We start from the raw sequence: 9,395 nt of genomic DNA on the forward strand, positions 1-9,395 counted from the left end.
CAACGTCTTTAAATTTCATGGAATGACAAATTCAATCATTAGTGACAGAGATCCAGTTTTCTTGAGTAAATTTTGGAAAGAATTTTTCAACCTGCAAAGTTTTTCATTGTGTTACAGTTCTGGTTACCGTCATGTGGTAAAAAAAGTAGTAGTATATAGGTGCTTAGAAACCTATTTGAGGTGCTTTTGTAGCCTTCAACCAAAGAAATGGGCTTTCTGGTTATCTCGGGCAAAGTGGAGTTCTAACACCAGTTACCACACTGCCATTAAAGTGACTCCATTTGAGATAGTTTAGGGTCAGACTCCACCAACCATACATGCTTATGATAGTGGACTAGTAAAGTGGATTCAGTGGACCAGAGCTTAAAAGAAAAAGACAGAGTCCTATCATTACTCAAAAGTAATCTTGCAGCTGCTCATTGTAGAATGAAAGTAGAAGCTGATAAACATAGGGCTGAGAGGGTATTTGAAGTTGGTGACTGGGTCTATTTAAGGTTGGTACCTTACCAACATGTCTCTGGCTTCACATCCTTTTCGCTAACTCCAACCTCGATTCTATGGTCCTTTTTCCAATTTACATCCAGTGTTTCATGTTTCTTGTCTGAAGAAGCATTTGGGCACTAATGTACGGACTAGTGCACCACTGCCTATGATATCAGATTCTGGTATCCTGCAAGATGTTCTAGTGGCTATTCTGGAAAGAAGGTTGATCAAGAAGGGTAATGCAGCTGCTACTAAAGTACTAGTTCAATGGAAAAATCATTCTGAGGAGGATGCTGCCTGAAATCATACCGAGACTTAAAGCTCAAGTTTCCTGAAGTTGCTCATTTGTGATTTGTCTTGTTTTGCGTTGTTGTAATAGCTGCTGTGATTACTGTTGTTGTGTTCATTCTGTTGTTTACAAGTTTTGTTTCAAGGGAGGTATTGTTAGGATACTGCCAGTTGGCATCATCTTACGGTGCCAAGTGTACGATAGCTGATTACTAGAGTTGGAAATATCCTACAAATAGTAGCTTGTAAGAGAAGTTCAACAGTCAATGAAATAGTATTGTTCTTCTGTTATACATTATCTCTGTCCAGCCATTGAACATGTGGAGCTAGGTTCGAACGGATGAAACGAAGCATGCCCCTAAAAAAGGAGAGACAGAAACACAGGCGGAGGGCGAACCCTCCGTTGCTGCAAGACATTGTACCAATTAAATTGCATAGACTATCTCTCCGCTGCTGTCAATGTCAATGTCGGGATCAGACTCAAGATCCTCCTCCATGTTATCTATGTCCAGGCTGCCAGCAAGATACTGGTTGAGACTGTTGGCCCCGGCCGCAGGTATTGTAGCCTCGGCAATTATCTGCATAATCTCATCAAGGCTTTGCATGGGTTGATCCGGCTCTTCAAACTGGTTGTTCATGGTGTTTTCAACCATGAGATCTCCTGGAAGGTTCTTTAGAAACCATTCGTGGTTCCTGATCTCAGGGATGGTTATCCTCTGTTGCATACAATAATAATCAATGAGAATCGAATCAGAACAATGTTATTTCTGTTCCTTAACCCCTAATCAGATATGGGGAAGCAAGCTAATGGAATCAAAACTAGCTAGTGAAGCTTAGAGAAATATAGTTTTATACGCAAATGCCACTTATTCGGCAATGCATTTATGGATTAAAGTATAATACAAAGAATCTCACGCACCTTCTCGGGCTCAGCTACGAAAATCCTTGATATTAGATGGCGGCACTCTGGAGATATATGAACATAGTCAGGAATAGAGTACTGGACATTCGTTATCCGCTGCACAAGAGGAAAAACCTTAGACTTGAGTTAAGCTTCATAGCCACCAAGTTTCAGTAGCAAATAAGGTTAAAAAAGTTACGTGTATTGTCTTGCGGAAGTTTTTAGGCTCCCCAGGATCTTCAAATGGATATGCACCCACCAACATGACATATAAGGTCACCCCACAAGACCATACGTCTGCAATCTGGAAGGGTAGATCAAAATGGAGACTATTAGCATGATTGTGCAGAAATGCACAGTATTTATGGCACCGACAAATTATCATTGCAAAATACAGGATCAGTTATGCAGGATTGAATTCCAACACTGAAACTTCGTGGGAGTTGAGTAATCAAATTGCCAGCATCAAACTATAGGATGGGAGTGCCACTTAGTACTATGGTCTAGTGGTATTCCTCCACACTCGTAAGTGAGAGGCCTTAGGTTCGATTCTTGCCAAAGGCGAATTTGAACCATATTATTGCAAGCCCGTTCTGAGGCTAAGCCCACCCCCATCCCCCTTAGTGTAGATATATCGTTTGTTTCAAAAAAAAAAAAAAAAAAAAAAAAAAAAAATTATAGGATGGGAATATATAAGGTTAGACAAACCAATAATCAAATTGTAAGCTAAGTTCTTTTCCAGAAAGTCTTCAGCTAAGTTTAACATATGCAAATACAATTAAGTAACGCAGTGCAATGACTTTGCAAAGAATTGGCACAGATAAATTAAAGTGGAACAAATAAAGCTAATAAATACAAATAAGTACTATTACCTTTCCATCATATTCTTTCTTGAGTAACACCTCAGGTGCAATATATGCAGGGGTGCCCACAGTCGATTTTGGTTGTGAATGCAGCACCGAGGACTCGAAAACAGAGACCAAGGCTAATTAGATCGATATGATAAAAAATATTCATCCAAGAGTAAAGAGGCAGACTAATTCCTGTGTGGTATCTAGCAGATAAAGAAAAACACAGAACATGCATTTTCCAAACACATTTCCATTGAGTTTAATCACCAGAGATATTTCATAATTTAGCACCGGACTCCTGCGGTCGCTGTGCATGCAAAGACACAGAAAGAGAGTGTGTGTGTAGTACCTTTGAGTAGCCAAAGTCACATATTTTTAAACGAGGAGCTGGACTTCCATCTAACAATGTGTTCTCCAACTTCAAGTCCCGGTGGCACACTTGCTTCATAAAGAAATACAAAAAAAATGTATCCAATTCAGAAATCTAGTAGAAGGTATAAAAAAAAAAATTAAATAAACATGGACAACATATCCCCATACCATTGCATGACAGTAACTGACTCCTGATATAAGTTGCTGGAAGAAGAAACGCGCCTGCAACACAAGAACATTAGAAATAGGTAGGACTCGTTATCAGAAACTGAATCAATGTGGTGGATAAGAACCTCATCCTCACTGAAACGCCCAGCGTTGCATATACGCTCAAAGAGCTCTCCCCCAGATGCATATTCCATCACAATAGCCAGATGAGTGGGTGTTAATATTACCTACAACCACATAGTAACAAAACTGAGTTCCGTGGTGAAATTAATTTGTGTTTAAATGTTAATATTTAACAGACCTCTTTGAACCGGACAATGTTCGGATGCCTCAATGACCTGTGGTTTATAATTTCTCTTTGTACATTTTCATCTATCTGTTAGTCAAAAGTACAGAAGTAGGGTAAACCAACAATGAAAAGAGAATATTAATTGGAATTACCAAGCCCTACAACAACCAATACCAACAATAACGCAAAAGTAAAATCTTATCTTTGCATAAATAAAAAGATTTTTTGTTTTTAATCAAAAGATTTTAATCAAGTAACATTTGCTGCCTATATCACTATTTATAAGATCAAATTCAAGATTCAAGCACACGATGGATAAGAAGAAGATAAAATAAAATTGTTCATTAAGTGGTTTAGAAAAGAATGTCAGCATACGATTGTTAAAACCCATCAAGTCATAGTCTTTCTCCTTCTGATTCACTAAAAATGCTAATTTTGTTGATTCTTTAAACATCTAACAATTCTCAAGTTATCTAATCACACCACACCACACCACACCACACCACACTGGGGAGTTCAATTCCTTCCAAAGAGAGATTACAAACCAACTAACTGGGAAAATGGAAGAAAACAAACAATTGTAAAAATTTCAATTATCTTGTCCCCAAAAGCCAAATTTCAATTTATCATGTCCCCAAAAGCTAAGACCTCCCACTCAGCAGACAATCTCCATAACAATAGTTGGTTTAGATTCAAGTGCTCAGGATTGTGTTTGGTAAATTTAACACACGCCGTCTGTTAAATGTTTGGTAAAAAGCTGAACTTGAAAACCTAAAGAAACCAACTAAAACCAAACACAATCATGAGCACTTGTATTTGAATCCAACTAAAACCAACTCAGTTTAAGACACTTCAGTAGGAAAGGACAGATAATCAACTTCCACAAGCTCCCATTTGAAATACACATAAACTCCATAATCCTGAAATCCAAAAACATAATACATTTTCTAACACCTGCAAACAATCACAAAAGGAAACCAAACCAACAAAGCAACAATAAACTAGAAAACCCATCAACCTTCACCTACAAAACAAAATAATTTATAGAAAAAAAAAATCCAAAAAAGCAATCAACTCCCAAATTTCAACAAATGATTCATGCCTCAAACCCCATTTCAAAAATGATAAATATATATATATATATATATATGAAAGGAAGAGTAAAATCGAGAGACTAACCTTCTCACCTCTCTCTATGTATTTCACAGCAACAAGCTCACCAGTCTGCTTGTCCCTCATAAGCCGTGCAACCCCGAAATTTCCCGACCCAATATCCCGAACCAGCTCGTACCGATCGCTGTCGTGCATGATCGGCATGTCCATGGCTGGCCCAACTGTGAGCACAGACCGATTCATATCTCCCCTCTCTCCCTCCCTCTATATACACCAACACCCTCTGAAAAAACCCAATTCCTTCCACACGCTGAGCTTTCTCTGATTCTCTCTCTAATGTTAGAGAGAGAGAAAGGAATGGGAAAGGCAAAGCAGTGATCAAACCAACCGAAGGAGCGGTGGTGGAGGTGCGGTGGCAGCGCCTGGACCACTGGATTGATGGGAAAAGGTGGTGGGTGGAGAAAAAGACTGAGATGCGTTCGTCCCCGTGAAGCTCCCACCCACCTCAGAAATGGGGGTTTATCAGATCTTTGTCAAAAAAATCAAAAGCTTTAATCTTTATATTTTTTAATATCTGGGTGTTTTTGGCGTTGCAAAGGGCGTTAGGATCCTACAGCTCGTGAATCCAACCATCCACCCTTCTCTCTCTGAGTCTCTGTGTGTTTCTTTCAGCTCTCTTTGTGTTGTGTATGATTTTTTTTTTATGATTTTATCCACTCCACTCCAGACTCTCCATAAGGAGACAGATCAAATCTATTTATCGTGTTAAATTCAGTGAAGTCAGAGATGGTGAAATTTCTTCTTTTTCCCTAACATCCTCCTAGTCTCTTGCATAGTAGATACCAGATTTGTCCACGTGGGATAGGTTTTTCTGTTTTTTCCCACACCTACAAATAGAGTGGTACCAGTTGGGAGGATATTTATTTGAAATGGGGAGATATTTGCATAACTTCTTCTTTTTTTTTTTTTTTTTTTTTTTGGGTAAACTAGGAATTGCATTTTAGGTCAAAGATGCCAATAAGATACACGAAAGCCTACAGTGAGGCAAGCAACAAGCTAGATTGCATAACTCAAAACAAACAAAATTGATAAAGAAAGGTGCCCTAAGCCATAATGTGAAATCTCATTCTCGGATTTCACTATTTAAAATTACGTATCTCATATGTAGTATTCATATTCGCAGTTTCGACGTGTTTATGTTTACGGCGTATAAAATTTTTATTCGATAAGTAAAAGGACAAAATTGTCCCTATTGTGTTAAACGAGATTCTTTGTGGACGTACTTGATATTTTCATAATTTTTCAGATTTCTTTGCATATCTGGATAGTATATGTCGATAGGAATGCATGGCGCAAACAAAACGTAAATTGGAGTTATAACCAATGACATATAAATGTACCAAGATATGGGCAAAATGGTCATTTGACCATAATCTAGAAGGCTTCAGAGGATGAAAGGAAAATAAGAGAAATAAGAAAGACGGACGGCTGAGATGAAAAGGAAAGGAGAGAAAAGGAGAGATGGGGGGAACATATAGGCTAAGGAGGGAAGGGGAGAGAAGGAGAGGACCAATGGGAAAAGAGAATAGGGAGGGGAAAGGAGAGGGAGAGACCCAACGAACCAGACCTGCCCTCAACCAGTTTCTGGCTCAACCCAACCCGGTGGTGGCACCATTCACGGAGTTTCACGGCAAATCACGGCAAATCATCACCTGGAAACAACTTCCTAGCCATCCATCTTCCATTTTCACCCAAAATTAGAAAGAATTTGGTTGTAGTTTTGGTGAAAAACCAACGGTGGGTGCGTCTACGACGGCTATTCATTAAATCCGAATGTAACTCTGTCAACCACCACCACCAAAAGGATCCCCTCAACCTCAGGAACAAAGCCCAAACAATTGTAGGGGCGGCGGAGCACCGGAGGTGACGAATTAAAGGCCACCATTTTTAAGGTTTCCGGCGGATCGAGGGACTTCAGAAGGTTTCCTAGCCGAATTGGACTTTGTCCTAGGTATGAAAATTGCTCCCCTTGGTTGGCTATACATTTTTATGAAATTTGGTAATTTTTTGAAATAGTTGAATTTTCCGGCGAGTCGAGGCGGCCGACCGCCGCATGCAGCGGCGCGTGGGGCGAGACCCGACCTGCCCATCCTAGGCCAAATTTGATGCCCCAAGTCCATATTTGACATCCGTTTGGTGAAATCCCGATGTTTTAATATAGTTTTGTAGTTGACCACCTAGTTGGCAACCACTTGGTTATTACATGAATTGACGATCCGACCATTGGACCGAAACTAAAATTTAATACATGATATTACGTAATATTTAAGGGCATTAGGAACTTACAAATTGGGAATCCAACATACGGATCTTTTCGAATTGAATTTATAATCTTATAAAATCAAACATAGATAACAACCTAATTCTAGCAATTGGCCGAGATCTAACCGTTGGATCATTCCGAAATTTTAGAATATTGTTCAAGAAGATAAATGAGACCCTTGGGAAGTTATGGATCAGAAATTCATGAGCGGATGTTCCAGATTGACATGTATAGGGTTGTGGACCCCACCGTTGACAAATACTCGATTTTTGGTCAGTAAGCTACGAATTGATCTTAAATATTAAAATTAGTATTACTAGGGACTATGTAAGGCTTAGTGGGCCTATATTGGTTAGTGAGTTATCCCCGATAATATATACATCCATTTACGTGTATGAGACGTCACATTGTGATATATATATATATATGTGTGTGTGTGTGTGTGTGTGTGTGTGTGTGTGTGTGTGTGTGTGTGTGTGTGTGTGTGTGTGTGTGTGTGTTTATTTATCTTCGTAATAATGTGACTAATAAGTATGATACATGTATATATTTTGTAGAACTTATATGCTTGTGTGACATATTAGTTGGTGGCCATGAGGAGTTGATGGTGTAGGTGACTACGTTGTAACTTATAGGGGTTGAGGTATGGGTAGGTTGTGTGTTGAATTTATTGCACCATGTAGTAGTGGTACATGGATGGTCCTGTTTGGTATATCCGCGATGGAGGACCATACGTATTTTAGGGGTGATCATGCTTGGTATATCCGCGATGGGTGATCACTACCTAGAGCTATATGATATAGTCTTGCTTGGTATATCCGCGAAATGGGACTGTTAGGGGTGATCATGCTTGGTATATCCGTGATGGGTGATCACTGCTTGCATGATGAGATTATGCCAATGGTTCTTCTTGGTATATCCGCGATGGGGGACTATACACATTCTATGCGTGATGAGGATTAGTTGTACTTGGTACATTTCGATAGTCGATCATATTTTGTTTGGATATCACTTGATTATATAATGTGAATCTATTGAGATGTGATTTGACATTGATCTATGTTTATTAGTCGTGGTTTGATTTGTGTATTGATGATATCTGTGAAATGTGATTTGAAGTGCTTGATGAATTGTTCGATGGAAAGTAATTTGACATGCATATTTTAAATGAGATTTGATTTGCATGATTAGCATGATGTGATGAAATATGAGGGCTAGTAGTGGACCGTTAACCCATTATCATGGGATTTGTTCCTTCGAGACTTGTTTCACATATCATATCATTATTTCATTTCTCGTTTCGCTGAGCCGTTCTAATTCTGTACCTTGTGCTTTGTTCCATTTCTTGTTTCGTTGAGCTTTTATATTTTGAGTATTTGTTTCATGTCTTGTTCTTCGAGTGTTTCTATATTCCTTGGATTTCTGCTCAGTTCCGTTGAGTGATCTGGAACTGGGTTTCTGCTAGGGTTTTGTTGAGTGGTCCGGGTCCCTGCTCCGTTTGGATTTCGTTGAGAGGTCTGAAATCCCTTGTGATTTGTGATTCCATTGAGTGGTCCATAATCGTATCCAGCTTGGATTTCATTAAGTGGTTCGATATGCATTGTACTTTGCGATTCTGTTGAGTGGTCCGGAATCGTATCCACTCGGATTTCGTTGAAAGGTCCGAAATCCCTTATTTTCTGTGATTCTGTTGAATGGTTTGGAATCATATCCTGGTTTGGATTCCATTGAGTGGTCTGGAATCCCCTTTGGTGTCTTGGTTTCATTGAGTGGTTCAGAACCCGATGTTGATGGATTTTGTTGAGTGATCTAAAATCGCATCATTTGACTCATTGGTTCCTTAGATTGATTCATTTGAGACAACTTCAGAGATGTAGGCTTCGGTTGAACTGTGTCGCTCTAGCCTTGCATTTCGGTGTATGGTATGTGTTATTGATTGATATGATTGTGAAATGATGTTGGTTATGATTGTTGTCATTATGATTAGACTCGTTGACCAATATGGCTAGAGATTTATGTCGCGCTTCGTTGAATGTTCCTCATGATGTTGCATGCCTATTATGTGGTATTATGTTGAGACATAGTGATTTATGTGATGATTGTTTGAGTGTAATGAAGGGTGAACTACGAATGGCTTGATCCCTATTGAGAGTACGTAGGCAGTCTAACGAGGAAGTTAGATGCAGCCATAAAGTATACGAAAATTACTATGCAATTCAAATCTTGAATTATGCTTTGTACATATCCTGGAGGCAGGGTCTGTTGGATTTACAGATACTTGGTGACGTCACATATCGATCCTGGACATATGTCGGGATCGGGGCGTGACACATAACCTAGAAATTTTTTAAGACATAACTCATAAATTGTTTTTTTTTTCTTTAATGATTATGCTTAAAATTTTAGCCTTAGATTATTAAATAATGATTTTAGCTTAATTATTTTTTCGTTAACTTTTTTGAAAATAAAATTTATTTAGATTATCCTAATTTATTTTTACGAACATTTTAAACTAAAAATATTTAAATTTCAATAAATAAAACTTATACAAATACATAGGTATTTATATAGTTTTAAGTGAAATTTGATTCGAATAATTTCTTTAAA

At 38.5% G+C, this 9,395-nt stretch overlaps 1 protein-coding gene across 2 annotated transcripts; it reads right to left on the bottom strand.

Moving 5' to 3' along the window:
- Window positions 1–953: 953 nt before the first annotated feature.
- Window positions 954–5,360, bottom strand: OST1 (Protein kinase superfamily protein). Of its 2 annotated transcripts, XM_068467475.2 has the most exons (9): window positions 4,532–5,360; window positions 3,365–3,439; window positions 3,189–3,290; window positions 3,064–3,117; window positions 2,873–2,965; window positions 2,545–2,637; window positions 1,872–1,976; window positions 1,691–1,789; window positions 954–1,487 (listed from the first exon to the last, which is right to left on the bottom strand). In XM_068467475.2, the coding sequence occupies exons 1-9, from the start codon at window positions 4,706–4,708 to the stop codon at window positions 1,197–1,199; spliced, it is 1,089 nt and encodes a 362-aa protein (XP_068323576.2). In that variant the 5' UTR covers window positions 4,709–5,360; the 3' UTR covers window positions 954–1,196. The 2 variants fall into 2 exon arrangements, with proteins under 2 accessions (XP_068323576.2, XP_088533462.1); XM_088677336.1 differs by lacking the exon at window positions 3,365–3,439 and having other exon boundaries at window positions 4,532–5,251.
- Between the last annotated feature and the right edge of the window lie 4,035 nt (window positions 5,361–9,395).

Source organism: Pyrus communis, chromosome 10 (genome assembly GCF_041283825.1).
Source record: "Pyrus communis isolate YQ-2024b chromosome 10, ASM4128382v1, whole genome shotgun sequence".
NCBI lineage: Eukaryota > Viridiplantae > Streptophyta > Magnoliopsida > Rosales > Rosaceae > Pyrus > Pyrus communis.

Bases quoted from the DNA above. Each gene is read 5' to 3' on its own strand.
- OST1 (XM_068467475.2), bottom strand. From the start codon at position 4,708: ATGAATCGGTCTGTGCTCACAGTTGGGCCAGCCATGGACATGCCGATC. The intron at 2,966-3,063 runs GTATGGGGATAT...TTCTTTATGAAG, and splicing joins TCAGTTACTGTCATGCAATG to CAAGTGTGCCACCGGGACTT. The intron at 1,977-2,544 runs GTAATAGTACTT...CTACCCTTCCAG, and splicing joins AGAAAGAATATGATGGAAAG to ATTGCAGACGTATGGTCTTG.